At 40.5% G+C, this 25,050-nt stretch overlaps 1 protein-coding gene across 5 annotated transcripts in view; it reads left to right on the forward strand.

The window, feature by feature from the left end:
- The window catches only part of LOC107509365, a 951,183-nt gene that overhangs the window by 455,895 nt on the left and 470,238 nt on the right, over window positions 1–25,050 (forward strand). For all 5 annotated transcript variants that reach the window (XR_004954347.1, XM_036232014.1, XM_036232010.1 and 2 more), the window contains one exon: window positions 7,997–8,136. Coding sequence is in view for 4 of the 5 variants with exons in the window: in XM_036232014.1 (XP_036087907.1) it covers window positions 8,066–8,136 (71 nt within the window). In the remaining variant the exon portion in view is untranslated. The remainder of the gene's footprint in view (window positions 1–7,996; window positions 8,137–25,050) is intronic.

The following is a 25,050-nucleotide window of genomic DNA, read 5'->3' on the forward strand; positions in this document are numbered from 1 at the left end:
AAGTTCGTTAGGACAGCAAGTATTGACTGTCCTAAGTGCCGTAAAGCAAAAGGGGAGGATGGAATGGGAGAGAAAAGACGAAAACTCGTATAGGTTGGGAGGAAGTGTCTCTGGGGGAAATAGTGTCAGAGCTAAGACCTGAGGATGATGAGTTCGCGCCTCTCCAGGGGAGGAAACGCAGAGAGAGAGAGGAACATGCCCGCTCGAAGCCCCAGCACGTGCGAAGGCCTTGGGTGACAAAGAGCTAAGGAAACGTGAGGCCGAGAGGTGGCTGATGAGGACGTGGTCCAGTTCCTATAAATACGACCCGCGGACCTCAGCGCTTGCCTGCTCTCGCTTCATCCGGGGTACCGCCGTATACTTAATCGCAGTCATTTTTCTACTCTCAAATATCTAAGAAAATGATAAGCCATGGGTATATTATTCATGTCAGTCATCTCAAAAAAAGAAAGACCAGGACAATGTGGCGCCTTTCCATTTCTTAGGCGCGTACTGAAATTGAGTAGTGAATATTTACGAACCGAAGAAGAACTGGTTTTCTTTCGCGAAGCGTGGGTTTGACCCGGATCCCCATCTGAGCGGACTAGACCCGGCGAACTGCCATCACGATGATTTTTGTCGTTGTCCTTCAGAGTGGCCGAGCTTCGAACACTGAGAGCAGAAACACGCTCCCCCTTCTGTGTGCGACCGAATTCTCCTTGTACTTCTGCCTTGCTTAGAAATATCACAGGCAGCCACCGAGGTACTGCCCGGTTGAATGATCCCCTTTACAAGCCTTTCTCTAGGTTTTTGAGTAAAGGTTTCCCTTATTAATTTTACCAGCCAGCATTCACTTAGCATTTGCTTTGAGGCGTAATTGACAGGCAGGGCGACACCTGCTTGAGAGAAAGCCATAAATCAGAAATAATTTCCAAAACTGGCCGAGGGGCTGAAGTGTTGAATAGGCAAATACAGGTAAAAATCTTTTTATTAGGGCTGACAGGGACAGCAAATGTCAGCGAAGTATTTCCTGATGTACCAGGCAAGATTAATTCGGGGGGGTCCTTCCTGAGCCAGTGTTACGTTGTATGTTCTCTAATAAGTGTGCCTCACAGGGCATCAGAGGGGCATGGTGTGGCTGTCACCGAAGACGGCGCTAACTCCAGAAGGGCAGGTGCTATGTCTGTGACATTCCCAGGCTCCTGAAACTCACTCTTCTGCCCGAGACACGATTCGCGTTTTGTATCTTTCGTGGAACAGAGCTGCAAGTCATGATCCAAAGAACTAGGCATGATGGCAAAGCCAAACAAGGGGCCCAAAAGGAAAGAAAGAATCCACCGCGTGGTAGCCAAAGGAAGCTCTCATGAAAAACAGGAGTCTGAGAAGGAAGGACCGAACATGCGTGTAATCTCCATCAAAGTCGTAATGACGTGAGTTAAACTCACATCGCGAAGGAAAGAATAATGCCATGTTTTTCCCTTCTATTTTCATGGAGATCCGGGCATAAGCCCTCTCCAACACTGCTTCATAGATCCTCAATTAAAAGGATAAAATGTGGTCACTTTATAAACTATATACATAGATGCTTGTGCTATGAATTAAAAAAAAAAAAGTGCAATGCTTTTTTTTTTTCCCTCCAGATATCTATTTAAAGATGTTTTCTAAGTTATAGCTGACAGCAGCAAGATGGGAAAATAGAAAATAGGTTGAAAATTATATACTGGGGAAAATTATACATCAGTACATTCTGAAAAGTCTACGTAGTAGCAAAATATCAATCTCATCCTGGAAAGTTTCACAGTTCATGAAAGAGATCAGGCTTGAGACATTAATATGTAGATGTCATTAAGATGGCTTATTTTTAGATGTAATTAAAGAATGAAGATATATACCAGCTAGCGTCAGGAATATAAATAATACTTTTGAGGGCCACCTCATGGGGCAAGCAAAAAATATCCGGATAAGAAAATGCTGAGTTGCTCCTAACACTAGACATCGATTCTCCACCAAGCACTGTTCTGGGCACCTTGCAAATTTAACCTTCACAAACCCTACAAGGCAACGGCTTGTATTAAATTCAGTGCAAGCAACAGAAACTCAAAATAATCGCGATTAAAATAAAACAGGATGGTATTTCTTTGAAACAGAAATGCGTGGAGGGGAGGAGCTCAGAAGTGACACCGTGACTCTGCCCCTCAAAGTCCCACCAGGTGGGACTCACTCTACTCCCTGAGGGTGCGGTCCTCCTCTCTCGTGGTCCGAGACCTCTAGCATCTTCTGCACCTCAAGATGAGGAGGAGATGAAGAAGGAAGGCAAGGATGTGTGTAAGCTCTCCTTTCAGAAAGATTCTGGGAAGGAGTACTGTGACATTTACATCTCATTCATCTGAAGGTGACTGCAATCGAGTCTGGGAATTACAGCTTTTATTCTGAGTAGCTATGTGCCCAGTTAAAATTAAGGCTCATCTTACTACAGAAGAAGCTAAGAATGCATCTTGGCCATTCCTGGCATAATATTATTTCTCCCATTTTGCAGGTTAAAAAACAGAGTCTAAGAAAGGTAAAATAATTTTCCCTAAGTTAAACAAAATAAATTTAAAAAGTTAGTAAGGAATTGCAAAGCCTTCATTCTTCTCATGTTGTTATAAGGCATAAAAAGGATAAGAACCAACAGAATTACATTTTTTTACAGTCAGTTAAATTCAGTCCAATCCAACTGATCCTAAAAGCTAATATCTGGTGTATACCTAAGTAAAAAAAAAAAAAAAATGATAAAAACCTATTTTAGGCATAGGGCCCTGTGCTGGTTATGAGAGGATTTATGGAACATAAATATGGATGAAAATGTAGCTGCGTTATATCATTTTAGTGTGTCTCTAGATGACAGTTTTGATGAAAACATAGATATAGGCAAAATCAGAGGCCGATTCATGGGGAGACTAAGGAAACTTAAACCTCAGGACCTCTCACTTCCTCTGGACTTCGAAGACCGTCCAGAGGTAGAGGGGGTGATTATTGTGTTGCATCTGAGTCTGTAAAATTTGCAAAAGATATTTTAAACGTAGTGGGTTAAGATTTCTGTCTCTTTCCTCTTTGACTCTGCCTTTTTCACCTATTTCCTTAAGTTGGGTGTGGCCTTAGTCTTTTGGTGACTTATCTTAGGAGAGAAGGTGGCCAACTATTTAGCCTGAGTTTACAAGGGTGCTTATCTGGTTTACTGTGCCTTCCACACATAGTTAATTTGCCGGCAATCCTGGTGTAAGAATGGCTTCAAAAGAGAATCATTTCAGTAGTGAAACTCATCAATACATTGGGAAAACAATATTAAATGATTTGACATAAAATATTCACACTGAAAAGCTTAACATGACAGTTCACTAGAAGGCAAACTGGTTGATGAGTGATTTTAGAGTGTTTTACTCTTCAACAAACACTGAAACGCTCTGAAATCTTACAGCTCAGATGTGAAAATACTTGAGAGGTTTTCCCACGTCTGACATTAATTTTTTTAACATGAAATTACCAATGATGAGAGTCGCGAAGTTTAAAAATGTTTTTCCAAACATTCAATAATATAAAAACACTAATGTTAGCCAACTATGTTAAAAGGAAAAAATATGATGCTGTATGATTTTTTTTTCCACATAACTTTCTGAATTTTTTTCTTAAATTGTCTGTGATTCAAGGTCAATAAAAGTAGTCTCTCATGATTAACATTAACTACAAGTCAGAATGTGGCTCTCAGGGTCTTCAATGGCTACATAGTAGGATGAGGATTTGTGGGTTTGGAATAAAAATTTAGATTATAGATTTTTAAAATTTTTACTACTTTCTCTTTTAATCATGTAAAGATTTAAATTTCCTCTAAACCTGTTTTAGCTACATCCTGCAAATTTTGATATTACCTTTTCATTGTCATTTAGTTAGAATAATTTCTAATTTCCATTTTGATTTTTTTTTTTTGATCTCTGAGTTACATACACGAGTTTGTTGTTTAACTTCCATATATTTTAGGCTTTCCTATCCATTTTATTGTTTATGATTTCTAATGTAATTTTACTGATTTCAGAGAAAATAGTTTATAAAATTTAAAGTTTTCAAATTTATTGAAATTTATTTTATAGCTCAGGGTTGTGGCATATTTTTTTAAATAGTCTCTGTATAATTGAAAGGAATATGTATCACAGTGTTGGTGTGTCAATTAGGTCACGTTTTGATGATATTGTTCACGTCCTCTATATTTGTAACTATTTCTTGTTCTGTCAGTTACTGATAGAGAGGTGTCAAAATCTCCAACCGTAACTGTATTAATCTACTTTCCCTTTAAGTCTTCCAATTTTTGCTTCATTTATTTTGAAACTGTGATTAGATGAGTGTACATTTCGGATTGTTTTGTCTTTGGAGTGAATTGATTTTTTCCCATTTTGAAGTGACCAAATTTATTTCTGGTAATAATATTCTTCGTTTTCAAGTCTATTATGTTTGGTGTTAATATTACTACGAAAGCTTTCTCATACTTAACTGTTCTCATGTAATATTTTTCCCATTCTTTTACTTTCAGTCTATCAGTGATTTTATATTTAAAGTGCATCTCTTATATCTCTTATAAAGAGCATATTGGGTTTTATTTTTTACCTATTCTAAAAATTCTATTTTTTTACATGCAATGTGTTTCACGATTTGCATTTAACATACTTATCTAAATGTTTGAGTTTAAGTCTAACATTTTCTCCTGGTTTCCTGTTTGTTTCCTCTTTTTGCTGTTGTTTCTCTTTTCTTATCTTCTTTTTTGGTTAATTTAAAAATTTACAGTATTCTATTCTATATCTTCTATTGCTTTTTAACCATGCCTCCTTGTATTAATCTTTTAGCGACTGAACTAGACATCACACTATGCATTCTTAATTTATCACAATCTATCTTGAATTCGCTTGTGTAATTCTGTGTGTAATGAAATATCCCGAAAGTATCATTTCATTTGCACTTTCTCCTACTTTTCATGCTATTTTTATCATACTCCTTACTTTTACACAGATACATGGCTCTGATTATTTCTTTAAGTAATCTTTTAAAGAATGTTTGATTTTTGAAAAATTTAAGGAAATGAAGAAAATAGTCTCTATATTTACCATTTCCCCAAGGCCCCAAAGACTGTGAGACCACAGATGACGAGGGACCCCAGTGAGATGGCAGGAAACCGAGCTCCTGACACTGTGAGGCTGTGAAATCTTTCCGCCTCCACTCCCAGCCTCGGCTCGAACAGCGAAATTCCCCTGTAAGCGACTCGGCCAAGAAGATTATCTCTGCGTTTGGGGCTCCTCCAGATTCAGTCTGCCACGGCAGCGCCCCAATTCATCAGAAAGTCTGCTTTGTTTCTTCTTGTCTCAGCAAAAACTGTCCTTTCTGATAGATGTGCCCTTCAACCACCCTGCCCCCAACTGCAGCAACTGACCCCAGGTTTGAGGTAGCCTATATTTTCCATGTGCTTGGAAAAGTCTTGTCTTTCCAGTTTAGTTCTTTCTGATTTCTTTGTGTCCACAGCTCTTTGGTGGTATATACATATATATTTTGAAAGTACGTGGGTTTCTTTTTTTTTATTGTCATTCAGTTGGTGATTTCTTATTATTTGCTTGGGAGCTAAAGTTCGTCATTTCTTTCTATATATCCTAAGCAAAAGTGGAAGCCTCTAGAATTTTCCTTCCTTCCTTCCTTCCTTCCTTCCTTCCTTCCTTCCTTCCTTCCTTCCTTCCTACTTGTTTTTTTTTCCATATGCAATAGATTTCTCCTCCGCTCCATCTTTCCACAGTCCAAGGTCTACCAGTCATCTATCACTCATTACGATTCTCCCTCCGTAAAACTCTTCCCCAAGGGTATACCCACGTGCCCACCTTGAGCGGCCTTCTTTCCCCTTCCAGTAGAGCCTTGCTCACCAGCTCTAGTAATTCACTAATTTTGACTTAGATTACTTTGTGCGGTTACATTTTTCTTTAACGTACATAGTGTGCATCCATTAAGGGTCTCTGCCCAAAAAGAGGTCTGCTTCCCCGAAGGTAGGGACTAGGATTTTTGTTTGTTTGTTAGTTATTGTTGTTTTATTCTTCTAATTCGTGGCAGCTCAAGAGCCAGCAGAGTGACCATGATTAAGCTTGTTTAAAGGTATCAGTGAACATAATGATGACAACAATTCTCTTGTTTGAAATGGTAGGAAATAAGAGATATGAGGTTGTCTCTTCCATATAATAAATCTTCTTTGGTCCAATAAAAAATTTAATGAAGCACTCTTCAAATACACATATACTTACTGTGTATACATTATTATAACATAAACATGAGTATCTATAAACATAAAGTCAGGATGTCTGACTCTGCCAAATGTAAATATACTCAAACGTATTGATAACCTTATGTGCTAGGACCATTTATTTTATTCCGTGTTGGGTACAAGTGTTTAATGTAAGCTTTAAGAATTTATAAATTACGATATCTGAAAACAGACAACTACAGTGAAAGAACTGAATTCTATTCAGGAGACTTAATCATCACTACAAGACACACAAAGGACATTTTCAGGGATGGGAACTTCTTTTTAATAGCACGAAACTCAAATCAACGTCTTTTTCTGAAAGAAAATCTCTACTTTTCAGATGCCTTCTTTTAGTATCCATTATACTTGTATTGATCATTCGTCCAGTTCAGAAGTACTATAAAAATGTTTTGAGAAGGGGTGTTCATGAACAATGGCCATAAACTAGAACGTACTTTACATTTCTAACATATATAACAGTATAGAAATTAATCGAGAGATGTAAAGTATAATTTGGGTAGAGAGATTGTATTGTCTAGAAAAAAGTTTATCTACAAATGCTACATAAAAATTAGCACAACCGAATATAGAGAAAATGGCTGCAGTGGACTCATGGGCAAAGGTCATGGTCTAGGATTTGCCCCCTGGCAAAGGTCTCAACAGTCAGGGTTTGTAATCTAGGCTTCTGGCAAGCAATTTTTATGCCATGAACAAAACTTTGAATAGAACCATCTTAAACGTGAATGTCTGCATAGCTCACATTTACTTTGAGGATTCCCCAGCTGTACTTTCTGCTCATTTTCCCAAGACTTTAGAGTTTTCCTCGGTCTATCTTCGTTCCTGTGATGTTGTGTTAATTCACCATTTTTCCTCTCCCATCCCTCTCTCTGGTTCTCTCAGGTCAAAAAGAATGGAAAGAAATGAGACTGATAAAAAGCCAATTTTTTGTTGGTTGAATCTTGGATTTAAAGAGTCTGCTTCTAAAACAAAAGTTGAAGAACTTTAATTAGAGTTTTGAAAATTAAACCCAAGAAAGTCCCTTATTGAACTGAAAATAAATAAAATGGGTATTTTTAATGTTTATCTCCCCCACTCTGTTGTGCAATATTACATAAAGACCTGAAGAATATTTTGCTCATAAATGTGTCTCCGGCACATCACCAAGGTCATGGTTAAATGCTGGCTCCGATAACTGAGAAGAGTGGGGGGGGGGGAGGCAAGAATTCTTTAATTCAATGACAAATTAAACAACTTGGACTTGAAATTTGCTTTACTCTAAATCATAGAGCAAAAATCATATATTTTAATTCCAAGTGTTTTATATATTTTTTTGTAGAGCTCATCACTGATCCTGTCACAAACCCTTTCAGATCATGGTTGAGTCTCTCACTCATTTGACTTGGCTTATATGTGATTTATTCTGTGCTCTTAGGTACAAATCTGTGGGTATCGTATAGATTGAATACTGACTATCATTTTTGTATGTCATCGTCTCTAGAAATTTTCTCCTTAAAAGCTGTCAGCCATTGCTTCCCCTACCTTTCCCCTCCTCATAGGGTATCCATCCTCACTCTAGACCCTCCCAGAGCAGTGGTTGTAGGAAACAGAAACCCCATCTAGACTTGGACAGAAACATCCAAAAATAGAGTAGGCTTTAATTAGAATTCTCTCTGATGTCACTAAGGACTGGTTTCTCTGTCCTGATTTCTACAGAACGCAGTTCATCCATGATTTCAAGATGGCAGCCAACAATTCGAGGGTAAACGTACTTCCTCTTGTACAATGAGAAAGAGAGACAGAAATCTGGAGTTGAGTCGACTCGAAAGCAAGAGAGAACTTATGAGGTGGAAACAGTGAGTATGAACAAATCTTTTACATTTTTTTTCTTTTTCGTGGCTGTAACAGAAGTGGAGATAAGGAGTGATAATTGGAGGGAGATGTAAACTCAAGGGGAAATAAGAAAATGAGTTGGATGTTGTAATTATGATGATGATGATGATTTTTCCAGAGAGTTGGGCTAAAAATAACTTGTGTGAGCACATTTTCCTATGTTTATTCACCATGTATATCTTTTTCTGTGAACTACCTCATTTTACCTGTCTTATTGGGTTATTTATCTTTATATTTTCTTGATGCTAAGTCTTTTTTTCTGTACATATTACAAATATTTTCCTCAAACTGCCACTTATTTTTAAATTGGCATTTTACTGCAGAAAATTTTTGAAGGATGAAATTAAATGGTTATTCTCAGGGAAAATTCAAACCTAGTCTAGAATCAATAATCTTTTTCCTACAATATTGATACTGAAACTTAGGGATGCAACATGTAATACAGAATATTATTTTAATAATATTTATATCTCAGAACACTGAAATAACAGCTACAGTTTGCTAAAGGTGCAGGTAGTGCGGCACCGATTTAAAAGCTGCATACGTTCTCTTATTATATCCTCACGATTTTATTAGTTATATATTAGATCTCAATTTCGCAGATGAAGAAAATGAGCTTTCAAGATTTTTTAAGTACATCACCCAGGGTTACACATTAGTAACAAGAAAGACTTGAGATTTGAACTTGAGCCTGACTCAGAACCACGATTGTCAACCCCTGATGTATAACTTCCGAAATCAATAATCGTTAGAATTTAAACTGGCCTTCGAGGTGTCTTATCACAACTCCTTTAAGCAACAACATGGGGTGATTGTTCGGTGTGGAGCCGAATCCTGGCTGTACCATTTGCTAGCAATTTTCTGGGCTTCGTTTTTCTTACCCGTGTGATAGTTTCCTACGAGCAGCGTATAAACCATTCCCCGAGCTGTTTTCCACTGTACCTTTCTTCACATAACGCTTTCTCTTTCCTTCCTTCTCAACCCCGCCATGTGTTTTACGGACCACACAGCTATGGTTGCGTCTTTTTATCCAATCGGCCACGATCAAACTTTATGTGGGTGCGTTTCCTCGAATAAGTTTTATGAGCTCGTTAAGACTTAATATCCTCAATTACAAAATCGGACTAATAATGCTTACGTCGAGGGGTTCTGTGAGTGTTTACAGATTATACATATCGACATGCATACATATGTATAGATCCATACATTTCTAGACATGTTTGGAGACGGCATATGTCCATAACAGGGGCTTTAAAAATACAGCAGCTGCTGCTCCTAATTTTTGGCATTAAAATGGTTGCTTTTCTTCTCATTATTACTATCATCATTATTATGTCTCCTCTGTGCAGCTTGTCCTGTGTCCCCTTCTCCAGACTCTCTGGGTTCCCCGCAGCGCGTCGTAGCTATGGCTAAGATAACCCTTTCTCCCTTTGGTGGTGATCGCCAGCTTGGGTAACGAGCAGTCCCACTAACACAGTGCACGGTCTACTCCCTGGAAAGAGACGATTCCTTTGATCAGATTCAGCAAGGGCTCGCTTCAAAGACTTTTATATCCCCAAGTCATGGGGAAGAGTGTGAACCACCTGACACTGGCAACCCGAGACTCCCAGGCTCTCTGCTGTGGCTCCGCTTTCTGTAAAAACAGGAAAACCATCTTCTGAAAAGGCCAGGTGCCCTCTCTCTACGCAGCCCTCCTCCTGCATGCAGCCCTCCTTAATTTCACCCCATCCCGAGCTGCCTTTCCCCTGAGCTCCTCCAAGTCATCTTCATTCCTCATTACAAACCTCTCTCCCTGCCCCTGCCTCTCTGCGTGTGTGTGTCTCTCTTTCTTTCTCATCTCTCTCTCTCTTTTCTTCCTACACACCTCCCCCATCTCAGTCCTGTCAATCTTAACCTTTTCTATGCAATCGCTTCAGCACGCAGACAGTCCCAATGTCCTCTCCAACTAGCCTAAGTGTTCTGGCCACCATCCTCTTCTCATTTAAATCTATTGCCGATAATGGTCCAGCCATGCAGATTTGGTTTAGAACACCTACTCTAGAAAAGGAGTGAAAAACAAAACAAAACAAAACAAGTCTGGATTTTTCCCCCCTCTAGCATATCATAATTACAGCAAGGTGTTTCTGCAGACTCTAGAAGAATATATGTATCAAACACAGGAGAGAGAGACGAGCAATCTTAGTCCAGCTGGACCAGTCTCCGTTTGGCCAGGAGAGGCGAGGGCCCCCGAGGTGTCCAGAGAAGGCTCTATCAGGTCGTTTGGTTGGATCCACAGAAGGGCAATTTCTCCCTCTTAGCATTGACCCTCCATTGGGAATGAGTCCAGGGAAGGCCCCGTCTTCGCAAACACTCCAGGATAAAGAGAGTAGAAGTCCACTCTGGCAAGGAGGGCTCCCCAGGATCAAAGAGGCGAGGTCCCGGGAGAGGGTCCTCACTCCCCAGCGCCGAGCTCGGTCGCCACGTGATCTTCCTCAGTGGCTGTTTCCTTGGAGCCCAGAAGTGCTGGGGAGTGGTGGACACAAAATGATGCCACAGTCCCTGCTTCTAAGTGACTTACACGTGTCTCTCTCAGCCTGCAGAGTTAGGCTCGAAACACAGAGACCGCGGCTAAAGACGGCATCTGTCCTGTTTAGAGATACTCTGTGCGTATTCAAGAGGGAGCATCAGTGAAGTCGTTATTACATTTTCCGGCTCCCTACTGTGATTTATTCGTAAGACTTAAAGTTTAGCGTTTTAATTGTTGTTTAGACGAGGTAGCCCATAGTCGGCCTATAAAAAACTTGAACAAAGATATAACAAGAATTCTTCGAATGATTTTGATAGTCCAGTCTTCCCAAGAATAAGACAGGCCATTCTGAGCCTAAAAGAGGGGGAAAAAAGGAAAAAGAAAGATAAATCATTAGAAACACTTAAAAATTCCATGCGTGACACTCTTCTTTATTAAAAAGACCCATTGTAAATTGGAAAGTTCCGAAGTCTTTGTGGTGGAGGAGAATGAATTATAATGACATCACTGGGTCGTGAACTAGGCCCACTGGCTACTTTCCAGGATGAAATTGACTAGGAGAGATCAGATGAGCCCATTCGTAGCGCAAGACATCTGGGAGGCAGCCAGGGACTCGAAGTTCAAGCCCCCTATTTAGGACACACTTCCTCTTCCTCTTCATCATCAAATGCGATCATGATTTCCCCGGCACGGCTTGCAGCCTGACAATGCGCCGCAATTCAGATTCTCAAGAACGGCCCCCAAAAGTTCTTTGTCCTCGTTCTCCGGCGAAAGAGCTCGCGAAAAAAATATTAACATGCCAACATCTGGCTGCCACCTTTGGTACATTTTCATCATGCTGCTGATGGGATGCGTTTTGCCTTCAAATAAGCATAATTTGCCAGTCTTTTCCATCTCCTTTTTTTTTTTTTTTGTCTCTCTCCCGGAGTAATAAATGGTTTCTGAAGCCCAAGAGAAACTCATTTCTGTTAACAGATCATTTGTAAATCTTTAAGGGCAGCTGGCGAGAAAGGGGCATTTTTTTCCCCCTTCTGTCTTAACTTTGCTGGTTGTCTCTCTAAATGCAAAATGACACCTCATTCAAAGCTTTCTGGTGTCATCTTAATCTCCCTTATTTTACACTTTCTACCTTTTTGATATTGCTGTAGACTGCATGGAGGCTTTTTACCTAATACCGTAATACCTATTATCTGAGGCATTTAGGTATATAGGCTCTCGCTAGCGAAGAATAATGCAGATCAATTGGATGTCAGCCGCCCAATAAAGTCAGATAGTATATATTTTTTTCAGGGTAGAAAAAAAAAGATGTCTACCGACCTGACCTTAAAGCTAGCACATTTCAATATTAATATATTTTATGCATGCATGTGATAACATTTTACCTTTCTTATGGATCTGTAGGGAAGTCTCACTTTTCTCTGTGGAAGATTATTACCTATTCTGAAGGGGCTGTGATTATAGGTACTTACTAAGACAGGAATAATTGACCATAAAAAACCTTTTATATTCCCACGATTATTTTTGCATTGACTGAAAGTGTCGAGAAAAATCTGATTTTATTAGCCAGCCCCTAATTTTTGACTCCATTTAATTTTTTATCTGGCTTTTTCCCCCCCAGTATGTTTTTAGTCTGAGATATTTGGCAATCGTACAAAAGAACAATTTGTTACAGAATCTTTACCGAATGGAAGTTCTGTAATCCGAGCATAATATCAAGTTATCAAATAAAATAAAAATGTATGAGATCAGCAAAGGGGACATGCTCCAAGGTAAGGAACTGGTCTAGGGCCTAGGGGGAGAAAAAAAAGAGTCTAAATCAAAATTTGACTGCTCAGCTGCGAAGTAAGTCTGTGGAACAAAGGGTCAAGTGCAGCTCTGACCCCCCGGTCCTGTCCACCCACCGAGAAGTCAGATCCCAGCAGCACGGAGCCTGTTTCCAGGAAGGCGCAAGGCGCAAGGCTGCGCTCGTTAGGAAGCGGTGTGGACGGCTCTTTAGGACATTTGCGGGGAAGGGAGAGGAGATCGGCTGGCTCTTTGGGAAGCAGAGGGTGCGGCGGATGGAAGAAAGAACAGAGACAGGGTGCCCGTTGGAGTCTCGCAAACAAAATCCACTCCGGTTACCACGTGCGCCCGTTTCCAAGCCTTTGCTCCCCAAAGGTGGACGCAGGTGGATTTGGTGGTCAAACGTATGACGGCTTCTGGAGGGAACCCAGACGAAGGGAAAGAGGCGAGGCGTGCCACAGTCGCCGCGAATGGGTGGAGGGCGCTTGGGGACTCCCGCCGTTCTGACTTGGGTGTCGCTACGCGCATGGGCTTTTCAGGTGGAAGAGGCTGTAGTAAACGAGAGGAGAGGAAGTAGCATGGTACCCATGTATGTGTATATATATACATTTTTTTTTCCTTTGAGAAAACGATGACTTCTTACTCTCCAGCTCGGTGTGGGCTGAACCTGGGAAGGCGTACTAACATACCCTAGCACTGCCGTGAAAGAGAAAAGGAACATGTGGAGGGCAATTTTCTGTGACTTCGACAAGAGTCTAGTTGTATCTTGGAACAAAATACTCATAAAAAATTGGGCCCAGAGTCAGTCAGGCGGTCCTTCGAGGTTAAGAAGCCTACTAGGAAGGAGAGGGCAGTAACCTATGAGAATGGGACCTGCTGCCACTAGGGTTATTTTGCCCGGGAGGGAGACGGAGTCCCCGCCCCCACTCTCAGTGCTCCCTCGAACCCTCGCAGTGTGCAAAGCGGACTCAGCGGTTCCTTCTCCAAGCGAGGAAGCATCGAGATTAAAAAGGGGTCAGGAGATTAGGGCTGCCGCAGAGGCTGCTGGGCCAGTGGGGAGGGGGACAGGAATGTTGGGAGACAGCAAAGGAACGGGCAGGATCTTCATAAAGATGTCCTGGGTGTGAGCTATACCCCCTTAGGGAGAAAAACTATATGATGTACGGTGGGTACCAGTTGCTGTGAGAATCAGGGAAGCCAAGGACCTTGCCCCAACCTGATTTTTTTCTAGCAGTTTAGATAAATCTTTTACTACATTTCCACCCCCAGCATCCTCCTTCCAACACCAGAAGGTCAGTCAAGGTCAGGGGAAGCCATCTGTGCCTTCCATTCTTCCTGGTCAGAGTCAGACCAGAAAGGCCAGAAGAGCATGGCTCAGATGAGGGACAGTGATCCCAAGCTGATGGGACCAAGTCTGTTCCAGGGGCAGTTGGAGGAAATGAGGAAAATAAATACGAATCCAGTACGAGATTCCAGTTTTAAAATAGCCTAAACCGAGTTTTAAAACCTGAGAAAAACTGAAAAGTCACAGGACCCTGCCAAGTTATTTTTAACGAGTGGGAAAGGGGGATTTTGACATGCCAGGATCAGAATCGGAAAACGAAGCAAAACAACAACAAAAAAGAACCTGTTTTGTTTCTCACCCAGTTTGTTAAGGTTTCGTAACAAACCAGTTATACTGCTAAGACATGAATTATGCTATCTGCCGATCCGCCCCCAAAACTCGCCTTCCTACTCGTTTAATAATTTCATGAAAACGCAGAAAGATCTAAAGAGATTGCTAAGGGATTGTTTGCCGTGTAACTAGTCGTCGATGGTCACAAAGCAAACCGTGACTGCTTTGTCAAATTTCGTTACTCGAGTAGGAAGAAAGTCCCTTGCTTTCACACAGCCTTATTTATTTAGGAGCGCTCACAGCCATTTCCTGCAGCCACTTCTAATTGTCAGGTTTCATTGGAAGGGGACAGTAGCAGGCACCACTATGAATAAACACACATCACTGACTTCACCCTCAAAACAGATGAGAAATCATACCTCGCGCTGCGCATTCTCCGCGACCTCTTTCGGTACCTCATGGAATGAAACGACACCTTGGTCATGGTGTTACATCTTTGATTGGAGGAAACGGAGCCATCTGACAGATACTTCAGGTTAATGAGCAGAGTGGGCTGTGGTGATCAAATTCATTAGTCCATTTTCGAGACTCCGCAGATCTGATGGAGTGTAAACATGACCACCATGACAGGGAAAAGGAGGCTGTCCACTTGAGATTCCATAAACAGTAAGTTACACGGGTCTCAGTGGGTCAACTATTTTGACTTATCATAAATTTCCTACTGTACCGAACCCTTGCAGCCGGGAGCGACCTTCATCTTCACTTCTCTGCCAAATTGACATGAGCTGTCTACTGAGCTTGGCACGAGGCCGGCCTCGATTCTGCACATAAAGGCGTGTCTGGCTTTCCTACTCTTTGGCTTGTATCAATTCAGTATTTTCAAAGACAGCCGTCATCTTGATGTGCTGAGCTCTGGCTCTTTACCCCTGTGGGACATTGCCCTTTCTGTCTTTGGCCTGGATTCTTGACCCTTTTTGTCCGAAACCATGGCGTCAACACTGGACCTTAACAAAGCGTAATAAAATGACTACGGTTTTCGCGGCAGAATGTAACTGGGTCAGTCATCCTCGACAGGGTCTACAGGAAACATTTCTAATATTTGAAATATCCCAAGGGTAATTCACTCATAGAGTCATCAAACCCTACTTCAGTTGTCCTCAATGACTCCTGTAGCAGTATCAGGAGGACACTTTATTTACTTCTCTCTTGTCCTAGGAAACCATCCCCCGATAGAGCCCACGGCTGAGGATAAGATAGTCCATAGTGATAACCGGAAGCATTATAAATCTTGCCTGGGAGCGGGAAGCCTCGAGTCCCAGACTCAGACTTCAGAGCTCCATGGACTGGGCTCCAAATCCTGGCTCTACTATTATCCAGTGTGTGGACTTAGGCGAGTTTCTGAGAGTCTCTGCAGCTAAGTTATAAAAAGAGGATGGTGTTATGTCCTTGGTCGGGTACATTAACGAAAGGCAAGAAAGCCCAGGCTCCATAACAGGTCACTCTTGATCCCAACCCGGGGTCACCACTCACCAGGAATAGCCCACTGTGCCACAGCCTCATCATCAGTTAAACAAAACACGCTGAGAGTAACTAAGTTGCCAAGTCCCTTGTGAGTGAGTTTAGTTAATATGGACGAAGTATTTAGAAAGTGCCTGGCCATGGTTAATACTCAATAAATGTACAAATGATATTATTATGATATTGTGTGATTCTATGGCTACCCGTAATAATCAAGATAATGAGAATATTCACAGTCTTCTTGGCAGATTTGACTTGGAGCTGGGCATCGCTCATTAGATGATTGAAGGGAGTCTAAACCCCAAATTTTGAGGGACAGAGTGTTCCTGAATCAGCCATACAACCACCCAGGATCCCAGCCAGTATTCATCTCTGCTGGGAACTCAGAAAATCACTATATTCTGAGGGTTCTTTATCAGGCCCCTGCCTTTGCCCAAGAAGCTGGCTCTAAGTTGAGTGGATGAGAGAGAAGACATAGCTCTATGTGTCTATTCTAGAAGAATCGATGGCATTAGAAGAAATCTGTTTCTTTGATAGCAGGAGAAAAACTTCTCAGCTGGTTTTCAGGAGTGAAGGGAAAGGTATTGCGTGTCTGTCAATGGCTTAATGTGCGACAAGCTGTACAACGAAAAGACTTTTCTCCTTTCACCAATATATGAATAAACGGACCGCGACACCCACCACGATGAAGAGGATGAATGTGGGATGCATCGGTTTTCATTCTAAAAAAATGCATACGTGTGTGTTTACGTATATAAATAGGCATAATGTTACGTCGAAGGCGCTGTGGAGAACACCAGGAAAAAACAGTCTGTGGTTCTCTAGTGCATAATAAAAGTAAACTAAGTACACAAATTAACGCAAAGCAGGAAGTAGTAAATGTCAAAGAAATCCACAGATGAGGCGCAATTAAAGTGGAAAGGATGCGAAGAGGGTTTCCTGGAGAAGGGACCAGGCGGAGGAAGTGGCATTTGAATATCTTTTAGCTTCTGTTAAGGATTCGTGCCAACCACTGAGCCTCTCCCCGCCACCACAGGACCAAGCGATAGATAGCCCATGCCGGCGACATCCCCTTTGCTTCCCCTGCCTGGTGACCAAGTCCTCATCTTGTAAGACTCACCGCGAGGGTTACACCTTCTCTGCCCTCTCTCCAAATAGATCCGGCTGTCCCTCGTTTGGGAATACACACCACTTTGTACCAACTTCTGTCCCTTCGACGTGTTAGCTCATCGCTATGTTATGATGCTACCCTCCCTGTCTTTTTCATGGGGCTGTGATCCTCAATAAGAGATTGGATAATGCCTTTGAATTTTCAGTGCCCCAGGAATAAAAACTTTGTGGAACGAATGAACCCTACTTTTTAAAATGAAGAAGCCCCCTTCCGTGATTGTGATTGTCTGCTGGTACATTATCCTATTTAATTGTCACGATCCAAACTTTGCCAGGTGACATTATTATCTCCATTTTCTGCTGTGGACGTTGAGGTTCAGAGAAATTAAAGGACTTGTCCAACGTCACAGAGCTGTTAAACTGAGTAGCTGGGATGCAAAGCCAGGAGGTGGCCTTTACTGCGTGACTTTCTCTAACGAGAAAATGTATCGGCAGCGTGATGTGAATGCACCAGTTTTCAGTGTTACTGGAAGTTAAAAAAGCCCATCGTCACTTAAGATTTAGACAAAATCTAAAATAAGTGCTTCTCACAACTCCCAAGACCACAAGGGAGTTTGATGTTTAAAAGAAGTTTGCTACCTGGAGAGCATGCATCTGTCCCCTGAGGAAAGGAAACTGTGTTCTTTTTCTTACTCCCTGTGCCCTTAATCTCGTCTTCAATCTCTCCGCCTCTCTCCCTGATGGTTAACTTCCTGAAGTGATGATGATGCTGATGATGATTAGGTCAGGCTTCTGCTAGGATGTTGGTTTGTTCCCTCAAAGTTCGGCCCTGGGCTTCAATTTCTGGGATGGTGCGAGATTGAAATTTAGATTTTAGTTTTCTGAAATCTAAATTTTTTTTTTAAAAATCGTTTTTAAGGAAAAATCAGAAGTAAACAAAATGATTTCCACAGGAAATTGGACATCATTTATCATTTCTCTATTAGAAAAACTAGAAATTACTTCAATGCTCAATGATGGAAGTTTAATAAATGATGGCAGCCTATACTTATGAAATATCCTACACTCATTAAAATATGTGTTCAGAGAGTATCTGAGATGAACTAGATGGCGATATGTCGTTAATTTAGACGTCGGATTATAAAAATGTGAAAACCAAATTCGAATTTCATAAAATCTATATATGAATGTATTTGAAGAAAAATGCTCCAAAGATTGAGAAACGGTATACTGGAACAGGAAGACTAGCTAGCTCTGGTTGATTCTGTAGCTGGTGGTTCTTTGCACAGTCTCCTAATATTTTACTGTTCACGTGGAATACTTTTGCAATTAGAAAATAAATAAATTCAGGTTTAACAAATGCTCGTCAAGCAGGTAAAAATCTCATCTTGGAACTCTTCCTAGAAACACTATTTTTTTCCTTCCCTTCGTTGCTTGATTCCAACCACCGTCCGCAGGAAGGAAGCCCTTCATCCTCAAGCTCGCTTATTTGCATGTCTTCATTCTTACTCCCATCAGTCTGCCTTTCAAAAAAAAAAAAAAAAACACATCCTGAATACAGATCAGTGCATTAAAAAGAATATAAATGTTAGAATAAGGCAGGTCTGAGCTCAAATCTGTTTTCCCGTATTTCTTAGCTGTGCAGTCTTTTGAGAACTCTGCCTTCTCTGCACTTCGGCTTCCTAATCTGATGAGAATTGCGTGGGGTCACGTTTGGAGGAAGCGATACAGGCTTGGGGACACAATGCGCTGGTCGTCAACACAGGCGATTACTTTCTGTTGTCTGTCCTTCTCCTGCACCCATCCAAACTTCCTGATCCTCCAAGGTCCAACCCGTGCGCTAGCTCCTCTGCAGAGTCTTTCCACGACTCTGGGAAGCCACGACGCCATCTCTTAAGTGTGTTTTCTGCACAATTCAGTTAGCTCTTACATGCGGCTTCATGCGTGTAGTGCGTGCAGGGTCGGACTCCAACTGAAACAAGAGCAGCCACCCCCACCCATGGCACCCGTGACTGTCATTCATCATGAGCTTTCTATCAGAAGTGTTTGATGGAGAGCGGGATCTTTTCAGATGAGTCTTGAATGTTCAAGTAAACTACGAGTCATGATATATAGTAGTCAAAAGTGGAGCTTTCCCTCTCGGTTCCCTTAGAACACATTGACAATCCATCAGCGGCATGTGGGTGGTACCCGGTGGCTTGATCTGAGCTGTCGAGATGGAATGTCACCATCTCTAGAGACAGGAGGGCTCACGAAGCCCCAGAATAGTCCTGATTTTTGTCAGACTGTGGAAAAGTACTGAGAACATAAATTGGTGAGTGCATTTGATAAGGTGAAGTAGAGTGCCTGAGACCCACAGCTGTAATTTCTTCTCCCTTACAAGTCCATCAGTCAAGTAGATTTCTTGGGAACTGCGCTTCTATGGGATGGAAGAAATAAAAAAAAGAGAGAGAGAAAAGAAAGAGACACTCAAAAAATATCTCTTTCAAATATATTTCTATTAGTATTATCAGTCTAACATTTTTGACACACCATATCTAATGATTAAGCCCCAAGTATTATCAGATGCCTGAAATACTTTTATTTTACTTCTGAGAATCCAGTGGTTCCTTTATTCTCATGTACTTGCTGGTCTTCCAAGCAGTGAACAACCTAAATAAGGCTATTTTGATACCTAATAACTTAAAAGCAGTCACTTACTAATATATCTTTAATATAACATTTTTTTTCAGACATCCTTTCAAGATCTTTTTGATTGAGAAAATAAACTACATTTACCTTTTCCTCATGGTATCGAAATGTAATAGGAATAAATATATAGGTAGAACTCATGTGCTGTCCTTCCTTCAAATGTTGAAATAAAAACGCACTAAACAATGCGTGGACGAATCCCCTTTTTATTATATTTTCCCCACGAATGAAAGTCCAGTTATTTGGACTCAGCCAAGTTTTTTTCAGAAAACTTGCAAATGAAGATGAAGGCGAGCCTTTAAGAAAACGTTGGTCACAAATACAAATACGATTTTGATGCCAGAGATTGATTGATGTTTTGTTCCTCTTTTGAATAGCAAGAGGGCGGTTTGTTGGCTCTCTCTCATTCAAGTCTATCTACCTGCCAAAATTTTACAGAACTTAGTAACATCCATTATTTCTTTTTTCAAACTTATCGCCGTCCCTTTTACGAGGTCTTATTTGTGTTATCTCATGTTTCTTCCTTCCTTTTCTTTATTTGCATGTCATAAAATGCTGAATTTGTACAACTTTCAGGTAATTATTTTTATGAGCTCCCTGGAGGTTATCTGCAACGCTATCACAAATCTTTCCAGTGGTCAGTAAATCATGCAGAATATTTCATGATCCCTCACCCAGGATTGCCACAGAGGCATAGATCTGTCCACAGAAATACTTTCAAAAGTTGGAAGCAAAGGGTATTCTTATAACATTGGTTATCTTTTCCTAATTATAAAAGCACACACATTGCAAAATATTTGGAACGTAGAAAAAAAGCACAGAGATAATTAACCCCATCTTCCCCATAAATATTGTTGACATTTTGCTTTATACCTTTTGCTATATAGAATGCATATACATATACGCACACGTGTAGAGTTTTTCACTCTGATTTATTCCCATTTCTGTTGTCTTTTTTCACCAAAGAGTTTTCAAAATTATTGAATAATTATTTATATAGTTATTACCTGAATAAACTATAATTTAAACTGATATCAGATTTTAGTCTATTTTAAGTCTTTCTCTGAAAAAAAAAAAAAACACATGATTTTATGTAGTCGAATCTGGTCTGCTCACCCGTATTCTCTTTCCTCCCATGCCTGAGTCACGCATAATCAAGATTCTCTTCGGAATTCGATGAGCTTAAAAAGTTCAGTGAGCTTTTTCTGAAATAACAAAATATTGAAGTTAAAGAAAAACATCTTTATTCACATAACAGTTAAATGGTAAACAAACAGCTATCACTAAACCGAGAGGAAGCCAAGAAAGCTCATTCTCTAATATCCGATACACAAACTCAGGTCAGGACTTCCAAACTCTGGTGCAGAGGCAGGCAGGCCATTCACATTTATAAACAGTCGAAAAAGAAGTAAAGGAGAGTGATATTTGGGGACACGTGAAAATCGTGTGATTTCGGTGTTCACATTAAAGTTTTATTAGAACATGGGAAGCATCCGCTCGTTTACGCGTTTCGAGGCTGTCTCACACTACAACAGTGTGGTCGAAGAGCTGCTAAAGAGATGATGCTTCCCATGAAGTATGAGCCATTTCTCCTCTAATCTTTCATGAAGTTTGCTGCCTCCTGTTTTAAGTCATTAGGTTTTGAGTAGGATAGCATTAGAAGAAAAATTTCTGTGTTCATTTTCTTCCAGCCCTCCGTCCGAATCCCCTTCCTATTTTTTAGCTGTATTATTTGTAGCTGTATTCATTTGCTATCAGAACTGCCTTTGAACTTCAGGAAAGCCGCCATCTTGTTTTTGTTCATTTCTCTAAAGCTTAGTGTCTGCAACATGAAACACTGGTAAGTTCTTTAAACTTCTTGTTATCTTGAGACAGGGCAAGACCTTTACCCAATTTATTTAGTTATGCAGGAGGAGGATGAAAGATTGGGTCCTAAGTGTTATTCAATGGCATGACATGGTTTTCCCTGGAAAGCGGCCAGAACTGATGCTTACGAGGTGTTTGTCTGATGAACTGTACCCCTGTGACACTAAGCAGAGCCCAGAGGAGGTGGCAGTCCATCCTTCTAACTCAGGTTTGATTTACAAATCAGAAGAATGTGCAAAGCCTATGGAAGCCAGACCCACCCTTAAGATAGGCTAACAAGGAAATGATGGGCCCTCCTTGTGAATAACCATTTGGAAAGTGGGATGATTTAGATTATTGTCGAAGTAAACTGTAGTATTTTCATGAAGGAAAAATAGATCCCAGGCAACTACTGGCTGGGATGTTTGCTTTGGTAGCTGAAAGTTTGGAAAATAATTATTAGCCAGTGTCTGTGAGTTACAGAGAAAACTTGTAGTTGAAGGAAGTGTTGTATTGAATATATGAAAACTTCTAACACAGTTCACATAAACAGAAAAAAATTTTTTTTTTTAATTGAGAAGTTAGGAGGAGGGACTCATTGTGTCAAAATGCCTCCGGGATTAAGTTCCACATTCCTAAATAATATAAACCCAAATATTTAATAGTAAAATTCTCTTATAACAAGATTTTATTATTTCAGAAGTCTAGATGTCCGTGAGCTACTCCCTGGTACTCCACTGCTCTCAACTTCAATCTTGCAATCACCTCAGAATTTTACGTGCATCGCGTAATCTCATGAGGTTCCAAGAAAAATTACAAATTATTTAAGAGTGTTGGACAGTGCTTACAAGTAAAATTCTGGCTCTCTGAGGTCAATCTGAAATATAATGATTTTACAGGGACATGGTTGCTTTGTGTTACTATATTAAATTTAAATATTAGCTTTTCCAATTAAAAACTAAGATGTAAGAGAATTTTGAAAGTTCAGGAATTTTATATGAAACAAACAGAATGACAATAATTCCTCCACTCAGAGACATTATTTAAGAATTGTGTCCTTTTAGTCTTTTGCTGTAGTATTTTTTTTCGCAGTTGTGAAAATTATAATATACTCTGAGTTCGGTGTCCCTTGCTTTTTCACTTAGCTGTATGTCATATCTAGATAAGACATTCACGAGTATCTTGAAAAAGACTTAGAGAAGAATAGGCCACCTCTTAGAATGTTTGGATGTTAAGAATAAAACTAAATTCAAAACCAAAACACATTTTTCCAAGTCACAGAATGAGCAAAACTTTTGTAACTTTCTTTTTTTTTTACCTCGTGACTTCTTTTTTGGCCATGATCTTATGGTCTGGTGAAGACCAGAATAAAGTGAATGCGAACGAGTGAATGAATGAATGAATGAATACAGTAAAATAATAAAAAGGGGAGGAAATGGGGGAGGGGAAAAAAAAAGGTCAAGAAAATAATGAGAAAGAAGAACCTGAGGATTGAAAAGAAAATACCACATTCCCAAAATACATCTGGCCCTGCTGTGAGTGATAGCATTTGTGGGCAAATTCGCAGGCTGACTTTTTAAAGTAACGCACCTTTTGATGCCCGCTGCCTTAGTCCCATAGTTCACACTTTTGAAATTCAGTAAGGAAAAATAGACCCGGAACAGAATTCATTTTTTTTTTTAATATTAAAGCCTTTTATCTTAATTTTTCATTTCTCCTTTTTTTTTTTTTTTTTTTTTTTTTTTACTTTAACATAGGCAGACTAGACGTGCAAAAATGGTGTGACGGGTGCTGGGCTGTGAGGGAACCACCTCCCTGTGATGGGTCCCCCAACGTGACTGACAGTGGCCGGTTTCAGAACAGTTTAGCCCAGTACAAATGCCATGGGCTCCGATGCCCGTAGGGAACATTTGTTCCTAACGTTGGACCCTCTCCAATTTGTCACACTGCCCACAAGTTGTCCTGAGGTCTTCTTTTCGGAGAGTCTAGGTACTGTGGTTGTGTTCATTCATGATGCAAAGATCCCAAACGCCCCTTGCTATCTTCATGGGAACCAGGCGAAAATGTAATCTGAGCTTTTTTTTTTGGTCTATCTCTACACTGCGACGTCGTAACATTGAAGTGTAGATTTATGGCAGGCTTTATGTATATTTTCTTAGTCCCAAGGCCCCCCTTTTCACAGATACATACACAACATGTCATGTAGAAAATATAAATTGTTGATCGTACAGGCACTCTCTTTCTTTTTAAACCTTTCCAAAGGTCTTTTTGTTAAACACACCCAGATGCCGTTTGACAGATGAGGGGCTAATTGCTCTGTGAATTACCTCTATCGATTCCTGTTTCATGTTGAGCCAAACAAACAAAAGATATTAATGCTTTGAAAAAAATGAATGATGACCTTTCTCTGCAAACACAGCTTGCGGTCTCTGATTATTGGTGATTCTGGAGAGCAGCGGTCAATCGCAATGGCTGTAACGCTATGATCACTATAATAAGCTCGCCTGACCTTCTCTGCCATGTTAAGTGGTTTAAATTTATTTGCCCAACAACACAAGAGCTTTCATTTAAAGTCACAGAACATTCAATTCAATTTAAAGACGTAGTGTCTTCTTTTCTTCCTTCCTCGTTCGCTTCGTATACCTCTGTCCCAAGTTCCCTGGGAGTTTTTCCATTGTAAAAGAGTCACCGTACCCGTGAGCACACGTTCCTTCCCTTCCATTTAAAATTCTACATCCCGTTTTCTCTTTTCGGTTTGTTCCTTCTTAAGACGCTAGAAACATTTTGCTTCCCTCTCTTTATGTGTTTTGTCCATAGTTCTGGTGTAGTGTTCTAGATAATATCAGCACTATGGATTGTTAAGAAATAAAGGGGAACTGGATGGACCAGGAGAGCCAGTCTATTTTCTGTCCTTAATTAATGAGATCTTGAACCAATCTTTCTTTCTTTTTTTCTTTCTTTCTTTCTTTCTTTCTTTCTTTCTTTCTTTCTTTCTTCCTTTCTTCCTTTTTTTATTTTTTTGGTCTCTGAAGCAGTTTCTTCAAACTTGGTAGACAGGGAAGCCTGGGTGCCAATGACCGCAAAGCATCTTTCTATTTGGGACATGCTAATTTGCCAGATCTTTCTACTTCAATGACTATTTCATATAAAGGCAGAGTTGTAACTTGACAGCGCAGAAGGCATGGTCGTGGGACCTTTATGAACTTCCTGACTTTTCCTCAAGGAGGCTGCACCATGGTGAACCACAAATGGCTGAAACCTTGAATGGTTAGGAAGTGGACTCAACCCCCCTTGGTTTAAGTGGAAATCTCTTGAAAAGGGTGCCCCTGACACATCCTCCAGTTTCCTGGTAAGAGACATGCCAAAAATACCAAGGAAGCAGTTCCTCTCGAATCGGTTGGTCCCTGTGCTATAAGATTAAAGCAGGAAGTAAAGAGAAAAACACCACGAATAATCAAAAGGCTTCCTGCCTTACTCTGACATTCTCAAGAAGTGAGGTCTGAATTTAGATAGAGAGCCAGGCAATTTTAAGGCAGCTTTCCTTAAACATTATCTCTAGGTTCTACTCCAAACACAGTGACCAAAAATATGGCCAAGCCATCCGTGAACCATACCTGACTTTGTCATATTAAGAATTGTGCGGCATTTCATAAAAAGCTAGGCTTGGTTCCTACCTGTGTCAGATTCCTTGCTGTGCCGTCGAAGCATTGGGGTTTTTCTTAGCAATAGGATACCTATAGGGAAAGCAAATGTTACGCGCTTTCTCTGCCTGGAAGGCCTGTCCATACATCTCCCCTTTAAAATCCAAAC

This window comes from Rousettus aegyptiacus, unplaced genomic scaffold, assembly GCF_014176215.1.
Source record: "Rousettus aegyptiacus isolate mRouAeg1 unplaced genomic scaffold, mRouAeg1.p scaffold_m13_p_14, whole genome shotgun sequence".
Classification (NCBI taxonomy): Eukaryota; Metazoa; Chordata; class Mammalia; order Chiroptera; family Pteropodidae; genus Rousettus; species Rousettus aegyptiacus.